Source organism: Saccopteryx bilineata, chromosome 4 (assembly GCF_036850765.1).
Source record: "Saccopteryx bilineata isolate mSacBil1 chromosome 4, mSacBil1_pri_phased_curated, whole genome shotgun sequence".
In the NCBI taxonomy this organism is placed as follows: domain Eukaryota; kingdom Metazoa; phylum Chordata; class Mammalia; order Chiroptera; family Emballonuridae; genus Saccopteryx; species Saccopteryx bilineata.
This window is the reverse complement of record NC_089493.1, coordinates 261,410,236-261,436,937: the sequence shown is the minus strand read 5'-3', so window position 1 is coordinate 261,436,937 and position 26,702 is coordinate 261,410,236. Positions and strand designations below refer to the sequence as shown.

The 26,702-nt window shown below is 47.7% G+C and overlaps 1 protein-coding gene across 1 annotated transcript in view; it reads right to left on the bottom strand.

Annotated features, from left to right (window-relative positions):
- Positions 1–25,252, bottom strand: part of LOC136334264 (myosin-16) — a 60,024-nt gene extending 34,772 nt beyond the window's left edge. Inside the window, exons 1-20 of the mRNA XM_066274265.1 lie at positions 24,983–25,252; positions 22,407–22,550; positions 21,377–21,533; positions 20,690–20,717; positions 20,286–20,382; positions 19,587–19,679; positions 19,282–19,345; positions 18,877–18,975; positions 17,333–17,436; positions 16,449–16,587; positions 15,833–16,101; positions 14,022–14,192; positions 11,752–11,931; positions 9,663–9,789; positions 8,813–8,871; positions 7,798–7,885; positions 7,303–7,420; positions 5,898–6,018; positions 2,681–2,817; positions 1,326–1,407 (exon numbers count right to left, since the gene is read on the bottom strand). Of these exons, the coding sequence (XP_066130362.1) occupies positions 1,326–1,407; positions 2,681–2,817; positions 5,898–6,018; positions 7,303–7,420; positions 7,798–7,885; positions 8,813–8,871; positions 9,663–9,789; positions 11,752–11,931; positions 14,022–14,192; positions 15,833–16,101; positions 16,449–16,587; positions 17,333–17,436; positions 18,877–18,975; positions 19,282–19,345; positions 19,587–19,679; positions 20,286–20,382; positions 20,690–20,717; positions 21,377–21,533; positions 22,407–22,550; positions 24,983–25,192 (2,487 nt within the window). The 5' untranslated portion in view covers positions 25,193–25,252. The remainder of the gene's footprint in view (positions 1–1,325; positions 1,408–2,680; positions 2,818–5,897; positions 6,019–7,302; positions 7,421–7,797; positions 7,886–8,812; positions 8,872–9,662; positions 9,790–11,751; positions 11,932–14,021; positions 14,193–15,832; positions 16,102–16,448; positions 16,588–17,332; positions 17,437–18,876; positions 18,976–19,281; positions 19,346–19,586; positions 19,680–20,285; positions 20,383–20,689; positions 20,718–21,376; positions 21,534–22,406; positions 22,551–24,982) is intronic.
- Between the last annotated feature and the right edge of the window lie 1,450 nt (positions 25,253–26,702).

Here is a 26,702-nt window from a genome sequence, read left to right as displayed (position 1 = left end):
GCCCTGCATGTGTAATTACTTTCAGGTGAAGAACAGGAAAGCGTCCAGGCTCTGTCTCTTTGTCATCTGTGGTCACCTGTGCTCTGCTTGAAAGGACCTTAAAGCCTGTTGGTCTGGGACTTCCCAAATGGGAATGCATATACAAAGGGGACAGGTGAGAGGGATTCCAGCATGGCATCAAAACCCTTGGGTTTTTATTGTTACATAGTTATGTTAAAAATAAATTTTAACAGTAATAATTTAATAAATAATTTTGAAAAAAATCTTAAAAATGAAAAAGAACTTATCAAATTCATAATTTTATAGATAACATTTGCTTAGGATGCGATGAAAGCAGGTTAAGAAAATAAAGTTTCCTTTTAAAATAAAAATTTCAAAACAGAAAAGGTAAGTTAATGTAAAGAAAACGGCCAGTCATAGCACAGGTGGGAAAAGTGCCGACGATGGCTGAGCTTTGAGAAATGCTCGTTCAGAATTCTGCAACCTCAGACCATGGAGAGGACTGATTGTGTGTGGGCACAACTATTCTATTAAATTTGTGGTCAGCACCAGTTGCTAGAAAGTACTTTTTCTATGGGAGGGGAGAGAAACTTCTGCGTGCTGTGAGGGCACTCAGGGCTACCAGAGCCTGTCCTAATCCTCCATGTGGCTGCCCCTTGAGACGACCGTTCTGGCCTCCTCTGGTGCCCAGTGGGGTGCTGTTCCCTCTCAGTGGGGGCTGCAGACAGGACGCCATAACCTGGCGTAATTCCACCTGCTGGCAGTAGGATGGTTCGTGGCCTCCTGCATTGGCTGAGGGTGGTCTGGCCCTTTGGGGCAGCTGCAGCCCCATCGCCTGGCTGACTCACATTGCTCTCACTGTTATCGTGGAAGAACCTGGGAAACGAGACATCAGATCTCGTGATTTCCTGAGATTACTCCACCTCTGAAGCCAAGGGCTTCACTAAAGGAGTTGAAGACTGGAGGGGCAAGGTGCTGAAAGCCCAGCCCACCTTTGCAGGGGAGGGGGACCGTCTCCATTCTAAGTGTATTTTAGTTTTGAGAGATGAGGTGAAAGGTGGGAAGACGCCTATGATTTTTCTGAGGAGGAATTAGCCCTGTCTGGAAGGAGGTGAGCCTTCTCTGTCTCCAAAGCATGCTCATTTTTCAGGCTGTCCCTGCAGCATCCCATGGCTTTCCACCCGCTCGAGGCACCTGTCTGCCTAGCACTGGGGCCTCCAGTCCACAGACAGCAGCACTGGGGCCTCCAGTCCGCAGACAGCAGCACTGGGGCCTCCAGTCCGCAGACAGCAGCCGTCCTGGCTGGCCTGGCCCTCGGCTCTCACCTTGTTGTAGAGCTTCCACCAGCCCCAGAAACGCAGCTCCAGGAACTTGCGTGTATTCCTCTGGATGACCTTCAGGCCAATTCTGCCGGAGAGAATTCAGGGTGCAGGCGTTTAAAGGCAGGTGGCAGGACCCGGCCTGCCTGATGGAACCGTTCCTCCCAGACAGCACAAGTCTGAGACAGACCACCCATTTCTTCCTGCGTTTGTCCTCCGCCTGCTCCCTCACTAGGAATCACCCATTCGTCTCTAAATCCCATCAGACAGCAGTCTTTGGAGTCTACTCTTTTGTGTCTCTTGTAGTTTCATTTGATTGTCATTTACCGATGACGCCCTGGGCTGGTTTGGGTGCCATCCCACTACTCAGCCCCTAACTGATGTCCCTGGCTTCAGCGGGGTTGCAGAGGGCTGCTCCTGGAGAGCAGGACTGCATTACTACTATTATGTATCCAGTACTATTATTACACTGATTCTGTGACAGCAAGGTGCCAGAGCAGCCACAGGCCAAGCAGGGCAGCCTGAACTATTTTCTAATTACTGTTTTAGAGGGATGGCTGAAAAATATGATTCTGCGAGCAGGGGTTTAGAATGAGGATTTCTGGGTTCTAATCCTGACTTTGCATGAACCTGGCCCAGTTCTGTAACTCCTGTGACCTCAGTTTCCACATCTGTAAAATGGGGTGCTGGCCCTCCCACATCACTCTCACAGCACCATTATATGGATTAAGTAAGAGGACAGCTGTGGAAGTGGCTTATATGCTGTAGAGAGAAGGGTTTTATATTAGGTGGCCCCTGTTATGAGTTCAACTGTGTCCCCTCTCAAAAGATATGTTGAAGTCCTAAGCCCCAGTGCCTGTGAATATGACCTTATTTGGAAATAGGGTCTTTGCAGATATAAAATTACTGAGATTAAGATGAGTTATACCAGAACAGAGTGAGGCCCTAAACCAAGATGATTGAAATGCTTATAAAAAGAAGGAAGATGATTTAAAAGTGATGTAGCCACAGCCAAGAAATGCCTGGGGTACCAGGACTGGAAGTGCTAGAAAGGCTCCTTCTCCAGAGCTTTTGGAGGGAGCATAGCCTGCCAACACCTTGATTTCAGACTGCAGACTTTCATAACTATAAGAATATAAGTTTCTGTTGCATTAAGGCACCCAGTTTGTGGCAGCCCTAGGAAACTAAAATAGCCCCCCAAATAGGGTTCTTCGGGCCAGCCAAGACATTAGCACCCTCCTCTCATCGCACTGCACCATGTCACTAGTGGAGTTGACCACTGTGTGTGCGGCTGGCCCCTGGTCATTCTGTCTGCATGTGTGTGGCTTCAGCGGCCCTGCCCCACTGGTTGTGTATGCTACCTTCGTTCCAGCATCTTCTTGAACTCGACTCTCATGAGGAAACCCCGGAGCCGACACTGTAACATCGTCATGATCTTGGCTAGACGGTCATCCCGCATGTCCTCAAGCTTGGCCAGGATGCCTGCTCGGAAGAACACCTGAAGGAAAGACACACTTATCTGAAAATAGCCCAGCTGTCACCAGTGGCAGCCACTTGCAAGGATGGGGGTGGTGGGTAGAATCAAAGCACAGAGGTGCAGAAGGGTGTTTACGGAGTTAGGAGACAGCCTGGTGCTGGTGTTTGAGGCCCCTCAGAACCAGTGGGTGCCTCCAATAGCAGGGCCACTGCCTGCTCAGTGTCTAGTCCCTGTTGCCCTTTGATTCTCCTCTATGCTCCGGCCCTGGTCTTGCACTTATTATCTGGGTCACTTTGGACACGTCTCCTCACATCTCAGGGCCTCAGTTCCTCATCTGTGAAATGGAAATGGGAATGTTAATCCTTCCCTTAGAGGGTTGCTATAAGGATTAAGTGAGGTAACAGGTGGAATAGTAGTTTTGTAAACTCTGAAGCTCTGAGTAAAATGTGAGATCATTATAATTCCCACTGCTGTGACTGCCCGGCAGCCAGGGTGGCCAGGGGCCTCCCTTATATACCACTATGCAAAGCAGCCTCTGGATACTCATGGTCCCATGGGATCCGGGAGTGGGAAGAGGGGAGAGTGATGACTGGTTGAGGATGGTGACTTCTAGAAAGGAGACAAGAGTTGTACCAATGCCATAGTTTCAGGCATCCAGCTCTGGTTTGTCAGTAGGATTCATCCCTAGGAAAATAACACTAGCTTTGCAATGCATGTTAGAAAGAGGCAAAAACTTCAACCTGAGGGATATACGAACTTAGGTCACAAGATACCCTTCACCCCTCCCCCTACTGCAACCTTTAGGACTTCCGATAAAACAGGTGTAGGCAAGGATGTGGATCAAGGGGAAGGGGAGTTGGTATAGCAGTTTTGGGAAATGGTTTGGCATTCTCTGTTAAACTGGACACTTGCACACTCTGCAATAGGCACCTGTCCTGCTCAGCAGATATCTCGGTATGGCTGCACCTGGGGGGCTTTAGAGAGATGTGGGTGCATGGGGCGGCTCTCAGGCATTGGTGCTGTTAAACCCCCTGGATGGTTCTAATGTACAGCTAAGGCTGAGAACTTGTTCTGGAGAAAACCCTACATAAGACCATGCATATGGATGTACATAGTCGCTTTGAAAGGATAATTGTAGTGTGGCCATCTGAGGCAGTACTAGATGGCAGTGACAGCGAATGGGTGTCACCTGCCAACAAACAAGGATGAATCTTAGAGACACAATTAAGTGATAAAAGTTTGTCACAGAAGAATATATCAAGTATAATACTTTCATGGCATTCAAACTAGGCAAAACTTTTGGCCATATGCACATGTGATAAAAAGATTTAAAACGGCAAAGGGATGGTTAGCATTCAGGAGAAGGGTTACTCCTAGGGGTGGGGAGGAAGGAGAGGAAAGAGATGCAAAGATTAAGTTCTGGGTTTTTAAATGGACAAATGGGTGGTTGGTCTATTAGTGTGTTTCATATGTAACATCTTTTTTTTATAGGTTTCTAATATGATAGATTCCAAAATGATAGAAACTTCTAGAAGGACAGAAGGAGCCATGCAGTAAAGTATTTTAAATTTCAGAATTAATTGGCATTGAGGTTTTGTCTTTGTGGTGCAGTAGAGGTGAGCGCGTGGCTGGGAGGTGGGGCCCACATGGGGATAAGGACGTAGCTGACAGGTAGAATCACCCTGTTCTCTGTTCTGCTGTAGCCACCAGAGCCTGCCTGGTCCTCAGGGAGCAAAGCTGTTCCCAGTAGCCCCAGGCCTTTACCCAGACCTGAGGTGCCCAGTGCAACCCTTGAACAATAGCAATAGCAGTCTGTTTGCCCAGGTGGTGGCTGTGTCAGACTGTGTCACAGTGGTGATGTCAGCCCCACTTTCCCAGGTCACATAACCAGACGTTGTACGGCCTGAGGCCTGCTCTGTTCCATCTAGTTCTATGAAATTGGGCATGTCACCTGCACCCGCCTCCAGGCTTTCTAATGTTTCCCATCTGTCAGAAGTGGGAGGGGAAGGAGCTCGTCTTCCAGGCTCTCTCCAGCTCAATCAAGCATTTAATGATTCTGTGAAAAACCTGAAGTGTTGCTGTAAGTCAATTTAGCTGCACCTAGCACATATTACCTGTGAAGGAGGCCAAAGCTAACAGTTCTGGAAGATTCTAGAGCAGTGTTGTAATTCTGCTAATACCCAGTGCTACAAAGCAAGTTCCAGGGAACTAGGGCTGCCTGTCTGTTCGTTGCTTTAACCCTGGAGCTGAGAATCATGCCTGGTCCACAGGAGTCATGCCCTGAGCATTTGCCAACTGACCAGGCGTGTCGGATGCACATGCATGCTGGCGCTTTCACATGCGTCGAGCCGCACCAGGCCCGTGGAGAAGCTGTGCCCGCCTGTGCCGCCCATGAGACCTGGAGAGGCAGGGGACCTGCTCCAGGCTGCACAGTGGCAGACTGTGAGCTCGACACTCTTGACTGTAAAGCCAGTGCTCTTCCCACGTCACCTGGCTGTTATGTTGGGGTGCAGTCTAGATGAGTAGCTATAGATGGACACTTTGCACTGTCAGCCTGGTTGGCCCTAACAATCCCGACAGTATTCTGTGGGTGCAGGGAGTGAGACAAAGGACAGCCCAGGCCCTGTGAATTGGGATCCAGTGGCTGCTCCATCTGAACCAACCCTGATTAGCCTACGAGCTCAGGGCTGGGACTCTTGGTGTGGGTGGGCTGGGATTATGGTGCTTAACCTGAAGACCCCAACCACACGTGTCCTTCTGTGTTCCGGTCAAATCCAGAACCTTGATTCTGATTGGCTTATTTTATTTTTAGAAATCTGGGGCTCATGCAATCCTAAGAAATACCCTACGATTTGTTGAATAGCATTCGGTCTGCGCTGGATTCTCATTTATGTTACTGCTAATCACCCCCAAGTCCCATGAGACTGACCTCATGAGCCCTGCCTTTTGGAGGAAGAAACCAACGCTCACATTAGCTGAGGGGCTTGTCCAAGACAGTCAACTGGCCGGTGGTGGAGCTGGAATTCACACCCTGAATCTCACCTTCTTAAAACGAGGCTAAACTAAGTGTTGTAGGCAGGAAGCGTGACCAGAAGGCCTACCTTGGTATGTCCGACTTTGTATTCATTTGCATCCAGGTCGATTGATGCAAGCAGCAGTTCTGAGGCCTTCTTATTGTCTACAAACCCTTGAGGAATCACATTGGGGTTCAGCACTTGGTACCTGTCAGGGGAGGGATGACAACAGTCGCCCAGTCATTGTTGTCTCCAAACTGGCAGCATGAAAGCACGTCCACTCAGTTATCCCTTATCTACGACATGGCCCTTGAGTCAGGGAATAGACTTCGATCCCACAGCAGGCAGAGGGATGGGTCTGACAGGATACTCTAGGGACTGAATGTCAGTGTGGGGTGGGGGTCCAGGGGGGAGGTGTTCATTGAAATGAAAACACCAAACTCTTTCTTTTCTTCCAGGCATAGGAGAACCATTTTCTTTCCTGCCCTGTCAGCACCCTCTTTGTGATCTTGGACAAGTCCATTCCCAATTAGGGACTGCAGATAGCTTGGACAAGATGACCTCAGGCGACCCTTCCTACTCCACCAATCTGTGGTCACATGTTCTGGCAAGTAGAGAAGGAAATAGAAGTCAAATAATCCCAAAGATGGAGGCTTGGTTTGGGCTCCCCCAGAAGCAGACCCTGAGACCGGATTCAAGTGTGAGTAGTGAATTGGGAAGTAGGTAATGGGGCTGGGAAACAAATAAAAGGCATGCTATCAAGCCAGTTATCACAGCAGGATTGTCACAGCTGGTCTTAATTCTGCTGGGGACACTGGGCACAGTGCTGAGCTGTAACCTGCTCCTACTGGCTCACAGAGGGGATAGTGTGCTTCTCTTCCCAACTCCACAGTTAGTGATGCCACATTGGGATCTTGAAATCAGTCATGGGTGAGAGTACTTATACCATCGAAACAGGCAGACACTACAAATCAGGGTATTTTTGCTTTTCCGTTTTGTTTTGTTTTTGAACCTGGAGAGACTGTTGTTAAACATTTACTGGCATGCTGCTATCTTATCTGGCAGCCAGTATAGGGCGCACTTCAGATTTGACCCACCAGAAGGGCAAAGGGGCTAAAATATTTATATGCCAACTGCCCTTAGTCATTGGTTGAGAGCTGCCCCTGGGGAGGAATTAATTCCTGATACTTTCAGCCTGCCAACTAGCAAAGCAGCCTCCAGCGGCCAGAGAAATCCTGCAGGGAAAGAAATGCAGGTGTTGGCAGTTGAAAGTTGGGTCAATGTGAACTGAAATGGTGACAGTGAGGCAGCATACATTGTCATATCCAGGTGTTGGCAGTTGAAAGTTGGGCCAATGTGAACTGAAATGGTGACAGTGAGGCAGCATACATTGTCATGTCCATAGTGTCTGTGACAACGGGATTATATTTATCAATAGTCAATCCCTGGAAACTGAGAATTGTATTCAAGGTTTCAGGAAGATACCACTCACCTCTGTTTGAACTCTGGGTATTGCAGCCTGTTTGGGAAGCCTTTCCTGCAAATACGGATACCTTCCAGGACTCCATTGCAAGCAAGCTGGTGCATGATTAGGTGGGCATCCACCACGCCTGCCAAGAGGAAGGGCAGAGGATGAGGGGCCACTACCCTGGGGGACAGGCCATTCCTTCCCACTCAAGGAGGCTAAACCAAGTATCCATGTCATCAACCCCAGTCTTCTCCCATCACTTCCCAAGTGTTCCTGGTCTCCCACAATTCAGCAAAGACCGAAAGGATCTCTTGAGTGCGATTTCTGTCTGGGTGGGCACCACTCTTCTGTACAAAGCAGTTAGAACACAATTTTTGGGTGATCCATTGTTGGGAATTCTTTTATGCCCTGTTTATCCCTAATCATCTCTGGTTATTGGAAGTGGACTTAATTTGGAGCAAACACCAAATTCACAGATCCTAAGAACTTCCAGCAGGGAGACATGTCCCCACAATGTACCTGATTGCTTGAACTCATTGGGTACAATACAGCGGACAAAATGGGGGGCCGTGCTGTGAAGGGTGGTCATCAGCTTGTTCAACTGCTCCTGGGGATGGAGGAAAAAGAAAAAGAGCGAGTAAAGCTTGGCCTTGGTGTTGCAGGACATCCACACTTAGGAGAGGTATGTATTTAGAGTTTAATTAATTATGTTGAAATTAAAATTCAGTTCTTTCAATAATACCAGATACTTTGCAAGAACTCACTAGCTACATATGACTAGTGGCTACCATATTGGACAGCATATTGGATAGTGGTTGTCCTGTTGCAAAGAAGAGAACATTCTATCACTGTGGAAAGTTTTATTAGATAGCAGTGCTTTCGGAGGTCCACTGACTTGCCTAAGGTGACATGATTTATAAGAATCAAGGCCCCTTCTGACTCAGTGCTGGGTCATTGTAGAATCTTGGTAGTAAAAGGAGCCATAGAACCTGTGTGTGGACAAACCCCTGTGCATTGTTAACCTCACTACCAAATAGCCCCTCCTCCTCTGCTTGGATACCTCCAATGAGGTGACCCATTCTGCCTCAGGCAGCTGATCCTTGTGAAATATCAATATTTTTCTTTGAGAAACATCTCCCCATTGGCTGCACTTCTGCACTTTGTAACATGTTTCCAACAATGCCCAAACTTTGTGGAAGAACACATGCCAACTAACTCTAGGGACTAGAGCTTAGCCATTAATATCTCCATTTGTCATGTTGGGCAAGTCCCATCACTCTCTGGGTTTCAGTCTGAAATGATGGTACCATTGGACTGGACCATCTCTGAGGGTCTTTTCTGCTCTATGGTCCTGGGGTTCTGTGACCTCCTTCAGAAGGAAACAGACTCTTCGAATGCAAAAAGCCACCATAGTCACAGAAATGAAGTTATTCTGTCCTTGGTTGTGAGGTGGTAGCCAGGCCATCATACCTTTAGAGGAGGGTGGGATAAGTGCTCTGAATGCAAGGTGGCCTCTGAGGCAGCCCCTACTCACCCTGTAGAAGTTGGAGACTGTCATGAAGGAGGACCCTCTCTTCTGCTTCTTGCCTCCAGCTGGGGAAGAGAGACAAACACATTTCACAGCAACACCCAACATGGGTGGCTGCCTCAAGAACATACATTCTCTGGTTTTAAAAAGGCCTTTTTGGAGGCTAGTTAAGGTGGGGCCCTCCCACCAGGAAAATAAGATCTACCAGGGATTAGGCTACTGGGCTGAATGTGGCATAATTGCCAAATGCTGTGCTCCCTAGAGAGTGTGTAGCCCTTTGTGATTTAGGACTGGCACAGTCCCCGTTGCCTAGGGAGGAGAAAGAGCCCACAGGCCATCTAAAGAATTGCATGTTGGTGGTGAAACCATCTCTGAGACAAAGGAGATTTGTAGTTATTGTCCCACTGAGTGGCAGTCCCATTGGGCAGCTCTCACCCAGGGTGTTCCCCTATGCGCCACACAACCTGGACTGGGTGAAAGGCAAGGCTGGGCTTGGCATTTGCCTCAGACAAAGGAGAGCAGGGAGCAGAAAATAAGCACAGAGCTTTTGGGCATCAACTTTTCCAAAGCAGTATGGTCTGCCTAGAGGTGATATGGGTTTTATGATCAATTCAGTTGATGGAAGTTTCCTAGGATGTATCTCCATACATCTATGGCAGTATCCTCCAAGGCCTACCTCAAGCAACATGTCATCCATCCATCCATCCATCCATCCATCCATCCATCCATCCATCCATCCATCCATCCATCCACCCACCCACCCATTCATTCAAGAAGAGTTGAATATAGAAGCTCTGTTTCTTTCTTTCCATTTTGTCCACAGGGAGAATGGACACAACAAAGAGTTCAGCCATACCTGGAGCCTCCTCTTCTTTGAAGAGAAGTGCCAGGATTGCCAGTGTTGACTTCTGGAACAAGCCCACCACTGTTTCATTCAGCGGGTCTTTGTTCTTCTCCAGCCAGCCTGTGATGTTGTAACCCACCTGGAAAGGGGCAAAGGCCAGTGGTTACATTTCTACCTACAGTTCTACCTTCTCTCAGTTCTCAAGACCAATCTCTCATGTTTTGGTGCTTCCATTTTTGTCCTGATTACTTGTCTAGAGTCCTGGAATGTTCCAGGTAGAGGTCCTATCATCTGCTTTCTTTCTTTTTTTACAGAGACACAGTGAGAGTCAGAGAGAGGGATAGATAGGGACAGACAGACAGGAACCGAGAGAGAGAAGCATCAATCATTAGTTTTTCATTGCAACACATTAGTTGTTCATTGATTGCTTTCTCATATGTGCCTTGACCTTGGGGCTACAGCAGACCTTGGGTCCAAGCTGGTGAGCTTTGCTCAAACCAGATGAGCCTGCGCTCAAGCTGGCAACCTCGAGGTCTTGAACCTGGGTCCTCTGCATCCCAGTCCGACACTCTATCCACTGCACCACCACCTGGTCAGGCCCATCATCTGCTTTCTTAGGAATTTGCAGTTTACCTGTCTAGGACACTCCACCTCTGGGCTTTGCCCACACAACAGGACTCCCAACTACTCTCTGGTGGGCTGTGACACCTTGCAAGACTTGCTTTGCTAACTATACTGAACCTCCCTGACCCCTGGATCTTCTACTTAGGTGAGCTGATCTTGCTGTCAGTGACTAACCTTGACGAGTGAACAACTCCCTACAAGAGCATTTGATCTCTTCTTGCCGAGGAGCACATATCCCTTGGGCCATGGCCTAGTGGAATGGGGGGGGACACACCATTCATTTAGAACTGGGGGCTCCTTGTGTCCAGGTAATTGGAGACCCACAAATTTCTGTTCCATTTGCAATGTGGCCCAAGCTGGAGAGGCAAAGAGGAAGGAGCCTCTCAATCCTCCCATTGAATACCAAGAACCAACACAGCAGCTGAGAAGTGTAAACCTTTGGGCTTTTCATCTTGCATATGGTGCATAGATGTTTGTCATCTCTAGGATTTATTTTAGAGGCCCTTGGAAGTGCACAGCCTCCATTAGTCTTTGAATATTCCACTGCTTCTCATTTCAGAGAAGAGGAGATGAGATGACATGGAGCACTGCAATTCAGCCCCAAGCCTGCTGTTCGCTCTAGATGTTTGCACTATTCATTTTGCAAGCAATTGACATTGCTATGGTTGATGAGATTATAAAATATTGGTCCCGGTGCTCAATCCATCAGCAATTTCCTTCAGCTCTGTGCTAAGGTGGCTGTTTCCATGCAGTTAAACCCAAGGAGGGTCAATAAATTCTAGTAGTAACAGGAACATCAGCATTTATAGCAATACTGACACCCCAAGGAAGCCAAACACATTCTTATAAGCTGAGTGGACGAATGTTGTCTCCCCTATCAATTATTCAAATAATTCACGAGTCCTGCCTGCACTAAATTTCCCCCTTCTCCAAGGACTGAGTTTGTCATGAGTGAAAAGCCAGTCCATAGGTGTCACCTTGTTCGTTTGGCAGCCAAAAGCTGTCAGAAGGATGAGTTAATCATTTGGGGAATAATTAATGGGCTCATGAATTTTTATTTTCAAGTGTTCTCATTTCTGACCAAGACTGAAGTTCAGCTGTCAAGCGAAGGGCCATAGACATTGGTGTGGCCCTGGCAGTTCTGAAGGCACAAACAGTTGATCACCCCCTAGCAGGCATCCTTGGCCGGATAGCTTTTGAATTCTTAGATGAAGAAGTGATAAGGAAGTATGAACCAGAATTCATTTCAATGATATGCTATAGAAATATTTACCTGAAATTTCTGTACTCTTATTGATCAATGTCACCCTGTTAAATTTAATTTTCTAAATAACAAACAAACAAACAATGAGCTGATCACCCTGTTCTATTGTGACTGTATTAGTTGGAGGCAGGAAACCTCAGGAAAGGGGTGTTAGGATGGACCTGATAGCAGGAGGGAACAGCGGCCAGCAGGTGGCCCCAGGGTAATACTCACGGTGCCTGCATAGTGGACGAGCTCAAAGTGGGCCTCGGGCCCCTTGCCCTTTCCTCCCTTGGGTTTCAGGAAGTTGTTGGACTTGCCCAGGTGGTTGTCATACAGGGCTGCCTTGAATGTGGCATCAGTGGCTTTGGGGAAGACACACTGTTCTTCCAAGATGGAGAAGATGCCCATGGGCTAGAAGAGAAGAGGAGTGGATGGTATTAGAATAGACCACAGGATCCCAAAGGGACACTTTGGTGTTGGCCTGAGGTTAGTAGGATGGGTACCCCCCCCCCCCCAACACACACATGTGGCCAGGATTCAGAATTCTGGGAATGGTGCCTGGCGCTCCATGGTTTGGTCCTCTAATGCCGTCGCCATTTAGACTTGAAAGAGGCTAGAATAAAGTCCAACAGAAGGGAAGACTAAGTCTGAAGGGGGCAGATAGCTCCCCAAATGTTAACCTCACCCAATCAGTGGTGTGAGGCAAGTTTGGCCCTCAGAAAAAGGGTGAAATCAGTAACATCTGACGTCTCTGCCTTTATCTACTCGTCCTCCTCAATGACACTCCTGGCTACCCAGGGGCCTCAGGTTGCTCTACGTCTCTTTTCACACACAAAAAGGGCACTCCTAATGCTATTAGTGCCTTAATATTTTCCTTTCTGTGGAGGGTCTGGATTTTTACAGAAGACTTCTGAAAGAAGGCAGTACTTACCCCCAAAGCTCAAGCATGGGAATGCTCCAGACTGTGACAGCTGGACAGGGAGATATATGTAGGTATTGGGGGATGAGTGAATCATGCACACAGCCTGATTTCGGAGACTCTGTTTTTCTCAAGGGTCAAAGATATATCCTATCTTTTATATATATTTTATTTTATTATTTTTTATAAAATATATATATTTTAATTAATTAATTAATTATTTCCCCCCCTGTATTTTTCTGAAGTTAGAAGTGGGGAAGCAGACAGACTCCCGCATGCGCCCAACCGGGATCCACCCGGCATGCCCACCAGGGGGCGATGCTCTGCCCATTTGGGGCATTGCTCTGTTATGGCTGAAGCCATTCTAGTGCCTGGGGTGGATGAAGGCCAGCGCACAGCCTAAACACGCATGGGCCAACTTTGCTCCAATGGAGCTTTGGCTGCCGGAGGGGGAGAGAAAGACAGAGAGGAAGGAAAAGGGGAAGGGTGGAGAAGCAGATGGGCGCTTCCCCTGTGTATCCTGACCGGGAATGGAACCTGGGACTTCCACACACTGGGCTGACGCTCTACTGCTGAACCAACCAGCCAAGGCCTCTTTTTAAATATATTTTTAAAGCATTTCTATATACCCTTCATTCAACTTCTCAAAATACTAACACAACTTACTCTGTACAATAATGGAAACCAGAAAATTAACACTGGTGTAAAACTATGAACAGATTTTGTTAAAATTTGGTCATCTATCCCAGGGGTAGTTAACATTTTTATATCTACCGCCCACTTTTGTATCTCTGTTAGTAGTAAAATTTTCTAACCGCCCACCGGTTCCAGAGTAATGGTGATTTATAAAGTACGGAAGTAACTTTACTTTATAAAATTTATAAAGCAGAGTTACAGCAAGTTAAAGCATATAATAATAATTACTTACCAAGTACTTTATGTTGAATTTTCACTAAGTTTCGCAGAATAAATCTTTATAAAACAACTTACTATAGTTAAATCTATCTTTTTATTTATACTTTGGTTGCTCCACTACTGCCCACCATGAAAGCTGGAATGCCCACTAGTGGGTGGTAGTGACCAGGTTGACTACCACTGATCTATCCTGTTAATGTCTTTTTTCTATCCCCTTTCTGCATTTAATCAAACAATATCTATTCTTGAACTAGGCCATTTGCTACAATATCAAAATCCCCATGGTGTGATTGATTACAGGGGAGACTATTAGATAGCTTGACTTTGCCACTCATAGGTTGTATGACCTTGGATAAGTAACTTCCCTTCTCTGTGCCTCAATTTTCCCATCTGTGAAATGTTTATAATAATTTATCCAGTAGTTTGTGATGACCCAGTGAGTTAAGGCATACAACAACCCAACTAACCGTGGTCACTACAGTCACTGTTGTACTCATTTTGCAGAGAAGAAGCTAGAGGTCAGACCAACTAAGGTCATTAGCAGTGTTGCCGACTGCCCAAGTCCAGGTGCTGCCTCCCTGTCAACCCCAGTGAAGTTCCCTCCTGATGTGAGCCCTGGTCAGGGCCCCAACCTCTCTCCAAGCTCCTCCTTCAAGAAGCAGGTTACCTTTTCCAGGAGGTCGATGCAAGCCTGCAGGTCGAGGCCGAAGTCTATGAAGACCCACTCGATGCCCTCCCTCTTGTACTCCTCCTGCTCCAGCACAAACATGTGGTGGTTGAAGAACTGCTGCAGCTTCTCGTTGGTGAAGTTGATGCACAGCTGCTCGAAGCTGTTGAACTGCAGCAGGACAGAAAGAGGGGGTCTCAGCCCAGATTCTGACAGCGCCTCTCCAAGGCGCTGACCAAGTGATGAGCCGCAAGCAGAGCTAAAATCTGTCAAGGGCCAACCTGTGTCGGGCACTGTCCCAAATGCCTCAACACCGACCACCTCATCAGTGGCCCCATGAGCCCTGTGAGAAGTCCTTCTCCATTAGCCTCCCTGCAGAGACAGAGCAGCTTCAGCATGTGCCCCTGGCCACACTGCTGCTGCCGGGACCAAAACCTAGGAAGCCAGACTCTGGCCCCACTGGGCTAACAAAAATCTTCTTCATGAAAGAACCATTTTCTTTCGAGGGGTAGAAATTATTTGACATGTCTTATGGATCTGATCCCTGTTGTCCCTTTGGACAGCTCTCTCCCTGTGTAGTTCTTTTCATTCCTCAGCTGTAGAATGAAGAGGTTTGAGGGATTTATAAGCTCCCCCCCCTTTTAAAGTCAGAGACTACTTTCTCTAAATGAAACCCCATGCTGAAGCCTCATTTTAAAAACAAGTGTAACTAGAGGCACTATTGAAATCACAGAGCAATATTCATGGAACACGTGTTGTGAGTGTCAGACACTGGGCTGAGCCGCATCTGCTTAAAAACTGTACAAGGCAAGAATGGTTAGCGTTCCCATTTATAGATGGGGAAACAGAGGCACACACAGCGTGGAGATGGCGAGCTGGGATTAGATTCCTGTTTGTTCATTGCACACACTCGGCCGTCGGCACAGGGTGTCCTCCTCCTCCCCTGGTCCCACTCCTGCTGACTGGCAGTGGCTGCTCAGGACTCCGGGGAGCACAGTTTAGAAACTCTAAGGCTCTTTCTACCTATGAAATTAAATTCTTCTATTGTAGACAGTGGCCAAATTAGCCTTTTAGAACTTGAAAGAAATTGGGCTAAGCTGTTTAAAGAAAACCATCTGTGGCTAGTAGAAATCTTAGAACAATAAGATAGCAGAGCTGAAATGGATTTTAAGAGTTCCATCTCCTCCAGCCTATTCATTTTAGAGTTGAGAAAATGAAGCTCAGTGAGGGACAGACACTTTCCTAAGGCCACACAACCTGTCGGTGGCCAGTCTGACTCCAGAACCAGTCTACTAATCATACTGCTTCCAATTATAAAGGTAAAGGTAAAATCTTTCTGACCCACAACTAGTCTTGTGATGAGAACTGAGTTTTATTTTTGTGGGCAAGAAGTGGGAGGCCACCAATGTTGTGCTCAAAAATCAGCTCTCTCCATCCCCCCCCCCCAAAAAAAAAAGCCTGACTGTAGTGTTGGCCAATTCCCATGGTATAAATGCTCAACCAGGGTTTACATGTACGGTGTATCATCAACGTGATGTCAACCGGCTTACAAAATTCCAGACAATGTAACAATAAGCTCTTGTGAGCCAGTATAGGCTGGCTGCAGTGCACCAGTCATTCTATTCATTATTATTCTTTATGAATAGGCAAATGAGAATGAAACTGGAGGCTAAAAATAAGAGGCCCAGGAGCAGACTGAAATCGGCCCATTCCAGGTCCAAGGAGAGAAACAAGAGAACCGTGGTGAAAAGTAACTTATAAAAAGAGGATGACCACCCCAAAGCAGAAATGAAAGGCAAGGCCAGGCACACCTCAAAGATCTCGAAGCCAGCGATGTCCAGCACCCCGATGAAGAACTGCCTCTGCATCTTGGTGTCCAAGGTCTTGTTGATCCTGACCACCAGCCACTTGAACATCTTGTCGTAGACAGCCTTGCCCAGCGCCCCAATGGAGTTGTTGCATTGCTCCATGTTCTGGCCCTTCTGCACAAACTCGTTGCCTACTTTGACCCGAGGCCTGGTGATGCCCTTCTGGAGCTCCCCGGAGTTGAGACCCATGAGATGGGCGACTTTGTCAGCCACTGAGCAGGGACAGAAAGGAAGAGGTGAGTGACGGAAAGGTGGTGCCTGGTGGGTAGAAGCTAAGTATGGTCTATTTTGGTGGGGAAGGGGGTGAGGGAAGGTGGAGGAGACGCCATGCTGCCAATGAGAAAACAGAGGTCTGAAATGGTTTCCACACTCCCTCAAGGTCGAGTGGCAAAGCAGACTACAGAAACCAAAATTATGCCTCTGATTCTCTGTCATGTCTCTCTGAGAATATCACTGTCTGGACAACCAAGGAACATTCTTGATTTACAGCGTGTCTCTGACATGTGCACGAAGCCCTGGAGAGCGCCGAACTCCTGGTTGGCCCCAGCCCGACACCTACCCTCAGTGGTGTCCACTTCAGCTTGCTCCTCTCTGGGCTTCTGCTTGAACTTCATGTTGCCAAAGTGCATGATGCCCCCTGTCAGCTTGTACACGCCCATCTTCTCGTCAGCGCTGAAGCCCAGCACATCAAAGGCAACCTGCAAGACCACAGGGAGGAGAAAACTGAGAACTTTGTGGTTTCTCATTCCAGAGTGAAGGCTCCAACACTGTCACTGCACCATGATGGTGGCTCTTGAGGTCAGACACACTCTGATCAGGGAGGTCTGTTTTTCTCCAAGGAGCCCAGACCAAATGCTCACTGTATAGTTTAACCTCTCTGACTTCTGTTTAGTCATCTGCAAAATGGTCAGAAGGGTAAATCAGAGTGATGTAAAAATGTTTAGTCCAGTGTTTGACACTGGACTAAATAATCATAAGAACTGAGATAGTATAACAACTATTCATCACTATTATTGTTAAGGCTTCATGCTAGGTATTGGGAGAAGGGAAGGCAAAGATGCATCAGGAATTAAGTGCATTGTCAAACAGGCGAGATGACACAAACACTCCTAACAGAAGTCACGGGCGCCCAGTGCTGTAAGAGCAGGAGAAAGAGAGGGTGTAGGAGGAACATCTAGCTGGACTGGAAAGAGGAAACAAATGTATGGACTGTATAGCCCCTTAGTCCCTATGGAATTCTAGTTCAGTACTGCAGAGAGAAGCTCTGCTTGCTACGACAGGTGGGGAAATGCTAACTGCAACCCCAGAAACCTCCAGGGAAAAAGCTGGGTTGCTCCCTGACAACTCTTAAGGGACCCCCATTTCAATTCTGATGGCAGTGCATGCAGGCCCCAAAGTTTCCATCATGACTCTGTCTTTCACTAACCACACGCAGCCACTTACATCTGTGATCTGCAGCTCCTCCCCATCGTCCATGTTCTCCACCGAGGTGACACCCTGGCTCACCCATTGGTACTCCTTAGGATTGGGGACCAGCAGCAAAGTCTCTGCCAAGAGTAGGAAAGTGAGTTAACAGCTTGGTGACTTGTGTCTTTCTTCTCTTTCATTTTCACCCAATATCTCTAAATGCCTCTCATGTGCCAAATGTGATGGTAGGCATCGTGGTGGTTACAGAGCTGAATAAGTCATGCCCTTTCTCGCTGGGATCACCCAGAGTCATGGGAGACTTGGCCAGGGTTACATGAGGAGCTTGAGAGTGGCAAGAGTGTCTCAGGGACTCGGTGTATCTTCTGTCACTTGGCTCAGTACCTGGCACCTAGTAGGCACCCAACAGATAGTTTTGGAATAAATGAATTTGTATCTTTCTTCTTCCTTTCTCCTGTAAAGAGCAGGTCAAACCCTAAGGAAGAAGGTAACATATGACTGCAGTGGGCAGCAATAATCACTTCATATAATACATATGGAATGTTGTTGCTTTCACAAAGAAATGCCCTCACTTAAATTTTTCTTCAAATGTGTGTCCCTCTTGGTCTTTATTTTTTCACTTTTGAAAGGGATATGGGTACAAGAAATACTTGCTTTTCCTTTTATCTCTACTATTGAGAAAAACTATAGCTCAAGAATGAAGATAAGTGGAGGCTGTCACTCTTGCACCAGAGAGGCAATAGGGCGTGGTGGAGAGTGTGATAAACAGGAGAGTCTGAACTCCATCCAAAGGGGCCACCACCATTCACACTGGCAAGCGGACCCACAGCTACCAGATCTTCTGCTACTCCAGACAAACCAGGAAATTGGGTTTTTATGTGAAGTTTCCCAACTTCAAAATGCCATCCATTAATTAAAAGTACACTGTGTTGAACACTAACAAAGCCCACCTGTGAGTGGGGATGGTGTCCAACACCCTAGTCTCTGGCTGGGTCAGGAGGTGTGTACCCAGAAGATTGAGGCTTCATCCCTAACCCCCCGCTCCCCACATACTGTGCAGGCTGACCAAGGTCACTTGAGCACATTAGTGCCGCCCAAGGGCATGCAGCTGAGGGGAGGAGGGCACTCCGCTTGCCCAGCAGTGCAACCAGTGTGAGCTGTGACCCCCAGTGGGTAGCCTGTTGTCAAGCCCTGGCGGGGCTGACTGTGGCCCCTGGCTGACGTCTCTGCTGCTGTCTGAGCATCGGGTTCAGAGGCAGCAGGTCCAAGACACATGAGGTCTAAAGCTCCATATCCCAGGAGTATGTCTCAGCCGTGAGTGGCAGGCATCCCACAGCCCCATCTGTGAAATGGGCCAACAGTGGAGTTTAGCCTCATAGAGCTGTTGTGAAGATGAGATGTGAGTAGAACTTTGAGAATGTTCCCTGTAACCTACTCACATAGCTAAATTAAAGGGATTCAGGCAGAATCCTGGGCTCTGTAGAAAAATGGGAATTTTTTTATTATTGAAAAAAGACGAAAAGTGAGTTAAGGGGCAGGCAGACAGGCATAAGGATCTTTACCAACAAGTTCCGGCTTCTTATTAGAGAGAATCTGATAGAAAATGTGGTAGCCGCGCTCAGCTGCTTGCTGTGAGATGACACGAGATTTCTCTAAGAGATCTGGAAAAGAATGAGCAAAATGCCTGTAAGTTCAGCCCATTCTGCCTGCAGTGCAGGGTTGCTCTCCATAAAGCCCAGTGTCACGGCCAGTCTGGCTTCATCCCTCCCTCTCCCCAGACGCGCGGCTTCAGGCCCCCCCCCCCCCCTGCAGCTGGAGGGGAGACAGGCAGGGTGTGAGGCAGGCTTTGCGCTGAAGGGCCCCGAATACGTTTTGAATCGGAGGCCCTTATTGTCACTTTGCACTGAGTCCCACATGTTATGGAGTCGCTCCTGCCTGAAAGAACCCTCCGACAGGGCCTGACTCACAGCTCTCGATGTCAGCTCCAGCCAGTTTGCCTGTAGTTCCAAAGTGGATCCGGATGAACTTGCCCTGAGCCGGGAAGAGAGGGGAGGGTCTGAGAGGGGGTATGTGTAGTTTTAGGGAAGTAACATGGCCCGGGTTTGGCCACAGTCACTCATTGACAGCCCCCTGATAAAAATCTTTGGGAAGATGTCGTGGCTTGCCTAATTCCATTTGAGTGTTTAAAGCGGCCCCAAGTTACTTACCTGGAATGGGTGAGGAGACCCCTCCCCCCACCCCTGGGGCCCATGTTGCCGCTGCTCACACTTACGAAGCGAGAGGAGTTGTTGTTCCTGGTGGTCTTGGCATTCCCAAAAGCCTCCAGCACAGGGTTTGCCTGGATGATTTGATCCTCCAGGGACCCCTGCCCCAAAGAGAAACACCAAATGGGGTAACCTGTGGGCTACTGCCTGGGGACAGTGGCTAATGTGCCAGGAACCAGGAAGGGAACAGGTCAGGGAGGTTGGAAAATTGGGGCTGGAGGGGACCTGGGAGGAGAGGCACTGCCTGATGACCATCCCCCTGCAGCCTCTAGCATTAGAGGGGCACCTGGCAGATGGCAGGCCTGGGCTCTTAGCTGTTGTTTTCTCTCTTTGTTCTTGATGGACAGACGCCCAAGTGAGGTGGACACCCTTCCCCGGGCATCCTGGTCTCCCAACCCTCCTTTTCTTTGTCAGCTTTTGACAGCTTTCCCTGGCCCAGCTATGCTCTTTGCACTGCAGGGCCAGCTCGTAAGGTGTGGCCTGGGTAGCAGAGCAGAATTCATCCTGTGGGAGGAGACCAGGCCTGCAGCCACCTTCTCCCTGTGTGACACCATCTAAGTCATTTCATTCTAAACCTCAGTCTTCTTGTCTGTAAAATGTCCCTAACCCACAGAGCAGCTGTGTGGGTTATGCAGGCACTGCTATGTGGGCCCAAGGATGGGGTGGGCTTGGGCTGACAGACCCCGAGCCCGCCCAGTCGGCCTTACCTTCCCATCTGAGGCCTGTTTGCCAGTGCCTCCGATATTGGCAAAGTACTGGATGACTTTCTTCGTGTTCTCAGTCTTGCCAGCACCAGATTCTCCACTGTGGGTGGAAAGTGGGAGCAGACAGTGCAGCATGAAGGGGGGAGCGGCAGCGGAGAGAACAACAAGAGGTGCAGGCTGAGTGTGATCACATGTCACCCTTTAGTGTGACAGGCAGGTGCGGGGCTGAGGGACAGGAGGCTCCCCTTGGTTTAGCAGGTGCAGATCTATTAGTCCTGCTAAGCCCATTTACTGCCTACTGATTTCTATACAAGGTCCCACCAATTCACTTAGAAAGGCTTATTTACGTGTGTAAGACACAGACCTAATTATATGTATATAGACTGAGGGACAGAAGGGACACTTACGTGATTAGCATGGACTGATTTTCACGATCTGCCGGGAAGAAAACAATAATCGGAAGATGTAATTAGGAAACACTTAGAGACTAAATATTTGATATCATCTTTGTCAAACAGTCTGCTTCTCCCTGCATCCCAGCCAACTTGGATAGTGGCCACAGAAGCCAGGTGAGTCTGAAAAACCAGGATCCGGTGGCATTCATGGTGACATACTTGTGTCTGCATCAAGCATTATTGCAAAAAGGGCCAAGAATTGACCAGTCACCCTGCTTCTACCAGTCCCACCCTATAAAGCTACCCAGTCATAAGCAAAATAAAGAGAAGTGATCATAAAAATCACCACATGGGGCCTCTATACGGTATGGCCAAGATCATACAGGGGCTGGTTAAACATTGACTTGAATTCTGGGCAAGTTACTTAACACGGCATCCTGGCTTTTGTGATGCTTAAATGAAATAGGGTGTGAGGTAAGGCTGGTGCTTAGCAAGTGCCCAGTGCACTCACTGAGCACTGGTGCCTGGTATTAATATCACATGCTGTTGCTACTCAACATTTAGCAAAAAACTTCAACAGATGGTGCAGAGTCAGGGTTGGGATTGGGTAGCACGTGGTTCTAATTCATTTGGAGCAACACTGGCCAAGGAGTATCTGTCCCCTTCCACAAGAGCCCCAGGAGGCCCCACCCCACGCACCCATGAGCATGTCGTGGTAGGCATTGTCTGAGATCGAGAAGAGGTGGGGTGGCATCTCTGTGCGCTTCTTGCCTTTGTACATGTTGGCCACTCGGGCCCCATAGATGGGCAGCCACCTGTAGGGGTTGACTGTCACGCAGAATAAGCCCGAGTAGGTCTGGTAGGAGGGAAGGAAGATGGTTAGCTAGCCCTTTTTCCTACTGCCCCCTTCCCTCTGGGTCCCAGCTTGTCACGGAGCAGCCTAACTAGAGGTCATTGCCATCCTGAAGAGATACAGTGGTGTCCTCTCTGGGGGCAGAGTCTATGTCTGAATCTTTATTCAGTAAACAAAACTTTAATTTATATTTTGTTTCATTTTCTTTTGGTTTAATTATTTGAATAGATAACACAGTAACTATATGGACAAATATGCAGCAAAAAAGTTTCCCTAACTGCTCAGTGCTGCCCCCTCCTCCCACAGGTAAGAACTTTCTAATACTCACTTCCACAGTTTCTGTTGCACATATAAACAAATTCAGAGATAACCTTCCTATGCCCCACCTTCTTTTTAAATTAATTAGAATTTTTAATACCATTTTATATCTTGCTTTCTCCACTTAGTTTATCTGAGAGATTTTTCCATGAGAGTTCACAGAGAGACTTCTGGGGTATTTCCATAAGTATGGAAAGCTCTCTGTGGAGTAGTGATCCCCTACCTGTTGACAGTTGGATTTGATCTACTCTTAACAAGAGACATCAGCTTCTCTTTTTCATCCCAAGGTATTTGTAAGAAAATCATCCCATTAAAAAAAAATCAGAAAAATCAATGAGGTAGTAAAAAATTATCTCAGCAGAGAATAAGCGAGAGCAGGCAAATCCATGGGTGTCCAACTTTTCCAAACTTTCCCTCCTCCTTGCTGGGACCCATATTGACCTGATGTCCCCATTCTGTGCCTCTTTACAGTTCAACTTTAAGACCTCCCACTCTGGTCCGAGTGGGAACACCGCTGCCGTCCCCACTTCCTTCTCACCCCCAGCCCCGGGCACTCACATAGATCCTCATGTGGGTGTAGCGTTGGCGCAGATTGTCCAGGACACTGGCCTCATTCAAGAAGGTCATGTCCGCCATGTCATTGGCCTGGTAGAATTTGGGTGGGTTCATCTGCTGGATATCATCTTTCTTTATGGTGACGGTCTATACAGAGATGTCAAGACATAGCAGCACATGAGTTAGGAAATAGGACTATCACAGCCACAGCAGCATCTGGCACAGGTTACTGCACCTTCCCAGTGTCCAGGCAGGAGCCGGAGCCAGGTGTCCAGTGGGCCCAACTCTGGTCCAGTCATGCCCCACTGTGTGACGTGGGATGGGGAGGACTTCTAAGACTCTATGGGCCCTGACTGCCTCCCTTCTGAAGTAGGGATGACAATAGCCTCCATAGCTGGTTTCTGGGAGGATTATATGAACTTAAGTAGGGTTGTGGAAAATACCTTGTAAGCTCTGAAGGTCCCTGACTACATTCAGAGCACCTCTGGCCTGTGCTTCTCTTCCCACCAAGTCCATTCTGCTAGCTGATCAGAGATTCCTCATTGATCCCAAGGACACTTTGCAAAGATGTGACTCTTGGCTCTCTACTTTAGAAATTAATGCTAACTTCTAAATAGCAATGTACTTCTTCATTAAAAAGACATTTCCCTGCTCCTACCAAACCACCTTGAAGTATAAAATTGAAATTAAGCAAGCAAGAGAGACAGAGAAAGAGAAGACAACGATGACTGTTGAGCAGTAGATGTACAGCATTAAGAGCTGAAGTTCTGGGCCCTGGCTAGTTAGCTCAGTGGTAGAGCATCGGCCTGGCGTGCAGGATTCCCGGGTTTGATTCCCGGCCAGGGCATACAGGAGAAGCGCCCATCTGCTTCTCCACCCCTCCCCCTCTCCTTCCTCTCTGTCTCTCTCTTCCCCTCTTGCAGCCAAGGCTCCATTGGAGCAAAGATGGCCTGGGCGCTGAGGATGGCTCTGTGGCCTCTGCCTCAGGCTCTAGAATGGCTCTGGATGCAACAGAGCGACGTCCCAGAGGGGCAGAACATCGCCCCCTGGTGGGCATGCCAGGTGGACCCCGGTCGGGCGCATGTGGGAGTCTGTCTGACTGCCTCCCTGTTTCTAGCTTTGGAAAAATGAAAAAAAAAAAAAAAAAGCTGAAGTTTCTATTGATGGCAGGCAAATCCAGTCCCCCATTTTTTTTTTTAAATTTATTTATTCATTTTTTTTTTTAGAGAGGAGAGGAAGAGACAGAGAGAGAGAGAGAAGGGGGGGAGGAGCTGGAAGCATCAACTCCCATATGTGCCTTGACCAGGCAAGCCCAGGGTTTTGAACCGGCGACCTCAGCATTTCCAGGTCGATGCTTTATCCACTGCGCCACCACAGGTCAGGCCAGTTTTACTTCTGTAAATAAAAATTAGCACTAGCTCTTAAGTTTCATCATCTGGGAACAAAGCTTAAGACGTGATCCAGAAAAAACATTTTAGAGCCGCCTATAGCTCAAGAGGTGAGGCTTAAATGCATACTGAATTTTTGGGACTTTTAATCTTTTAATAATTGATACGTCCAATAGGCAGATAATTTGACATCTTGATAGTTTTAGAAAATCCTCATCTCTGTCACTTGCTTGGAAGGGGGGGGGCGGTTCAAAGTAAAGCTCAGCTCTTGCAAATTCTCATCATGAAAGGTTTCTGGCTTCTCTTAGGCATGAAATTAACCAAGGACTGACCTCACACTCCCCCTTTGCAGCCCACCAGGGAGAGATGACATTGTGATATAGCAGGGGCTCAGGTGTTTGAGCCGGATGCTCTAGCTTTGAATCTGAATTCATCGTGTGACTGTGGGCAAGTCACCTAAAGTCTCCCTGATCCTACTGCAAAATAGGATCAATAAATCCTATTATATAAGGTTATTAAATAAAATGTTCAGTGCCTCATCAGAAGTCTGCAGCAGGGAAAGGATTTAATAACACAGATTTTCTATTGACTTTCTCAAGTCCTCCCTCACAGATAGTGTGGGCTAACAGAGAGAGTGGTGTGCTGTTAAATGATCTGTATGGAAAAAAATCTCTGATTTGTACCATCTGCCAATTGCCATGATGTAAATACTTCCACCATGGCTGACATCAAGCTGCCAAAGGTTTAACAACTGGCTGCAAATCCTGAATATCTAGCGCTGGGTCCTTGGCGTTATGGGCACATAGTGCAACACTAATGGGTGGGATGCTCATTTCCACTTTTAGAAAATAGAGTCCACATGGGAGCTGTTTGGCACTTTAAAGATTAGTAACTCTCACGATAATCTCTTATACATATGTACTGGTTTAGAGCATACAAAGTACTTTCCTAACTCCTGTCACGGTGGAATAACTATTGTGAGACGGCCGAAGCTCAGGGAGGAAAAGTGTCCTTCCCAGGACCATATAGCTTGAGTGTCATTGAGGCTGAACTTGAACCCAATACACGGGACTCAGGGGTAGCAGCTGCCTTTCTTGCCACTCTGCCTCTTGAGCAGAAGCATGGGAACAGAGGCTGAGAGTCTGCCACTTCCAAAGCTCAGTTTCATCCTGGAGACTATTCCCCGCTCACCTGGTTTGTGACTGTCTTCACGGTGACTTGGTCACCCTGTTCGGACTGGATTTCTCCAGCGACGAAGCCCTCCTTCTCGTCTTTGACCCAGCAGGACCTCTTGATGTCATAGGGCTTGTTCATGGCTTCAATCCTCTCCTTTTCGGGAGGTGCCAGGAAGGGCATTGGGTCCACATCGTCCCCACATTCGCCTTTGTATCCACCAGGCATTGCGGCTTGGCTGAGGGAGGGGCAAGGAGGAACTGAGGGTGGGAACCAGGACTTCCCTGGGTGCTGTCAGGGAAAGAAAGCGAGGACAGTTTGTCAAGACTGATGGATGGGCTGAGGCGAATGACCTGAGAGAGACAGGGGGCTGCTTCTCTCATGTCACTTTGGATGTCTTGGGAACATTAGGTCCTAAAAACTCAGAATAAGCTAATAATTCCTCAGAGTTGTAGACCCCTCACCAACCACAAAACACTTCTGCATCTTTCGTCTGATCTACCCCTCACATTAAGGCTGTGAGGTAAGGCTGGGTCATTTTATGGAGGAGAGCCAGGAGAGGTTAAAGCAAAGACTTTTAACCATGAAATGGGTCAGGAAAACATTACCACTCGGTTTTCACTTTCCCTTAAGGTATGAAAAGAGGCCACAAGCCATGGTAGTAGCAGAACGACTGTGGCTTGTTCCCAACAGGAATCGCAGCTTTTCTCCTTTTATTTCAGTATGATTGCAGACATCTTGAAATAGAATTTATTCTCATCTCAACTTTGAAATTATGGTCTGGTTAGACCTTTGGTTGGAGGCTGTTATTTAAATCTACTAACAAAGAAGTACCTTTTAATTACTTTATCACAAATTGATTTTAAAACTATTTGGTAACTGTACTATTTTCATATCATTGGTTTTCTGTGTAACCCCATGTAGTTTATTTTATGCATTTAAAAACACTAATATGATCTGGGGCTAGAGGCTTTACCAGATGCTAAAGTGAGACCTGGGTACAAATAATTGCCCAGGTTCAGGGATTACCTCTCTTAATACGAGGCCAGCCTGGGGTCAAGCCTGTGGCTCTTAGTTTTCAAACCCAGATCATTTCACCAAACCACCAGGAAGGAGGAGATCTGGGGCTCACAGGGGCAAAGAGGGAAGTCAGGGCATCCCAGATCCTCTTGGGAGTGAAGAAACTTATTAAAGTTTTGGGCAGGGTGTGATTCTGAGCCCCTTTGCGAGCAGTGCTGTTCTCGAGGCCAAGAGTCCAGCCTCCACCTTTAAATGACACAGCGGGAGATGGAGGGGCTCACTGCTGTGCCCGGGACTCCTGCACGGAGCTGTCCTCTGTCCTCCTCCACAGAGCCCCAGCTTTTTCTGGTGGGGAGACCTGCTGTTTCCAAAGGAGGCTGAGCCAGGAAAGGCAAACGGTGGCAGCAAAGCCAGATACTTTCTCCTCTTCTTATCTCCCTGCAGGGTTCAGCTCAGGGAATTCTGACTGAGCCTGGGTTCCCCAACCCCAGAGTTGGTCCATTTCATAGAAACACGAATGAGAGGACAGTGGGGGTCTTGTGCCAGCTGGTGATGTCTGTAGTCCCATTGGATAAAATGTTTTAAATTCAAGTAATAAAATATATAGGGTCCCCGAGAAAACAGAGAGTATGAAAATACAATTAACAAAGTATTAAACATGCATGATATGGTAATACATGTGCTTCTCTACTGATACAACAAATAACACAAGCTAACA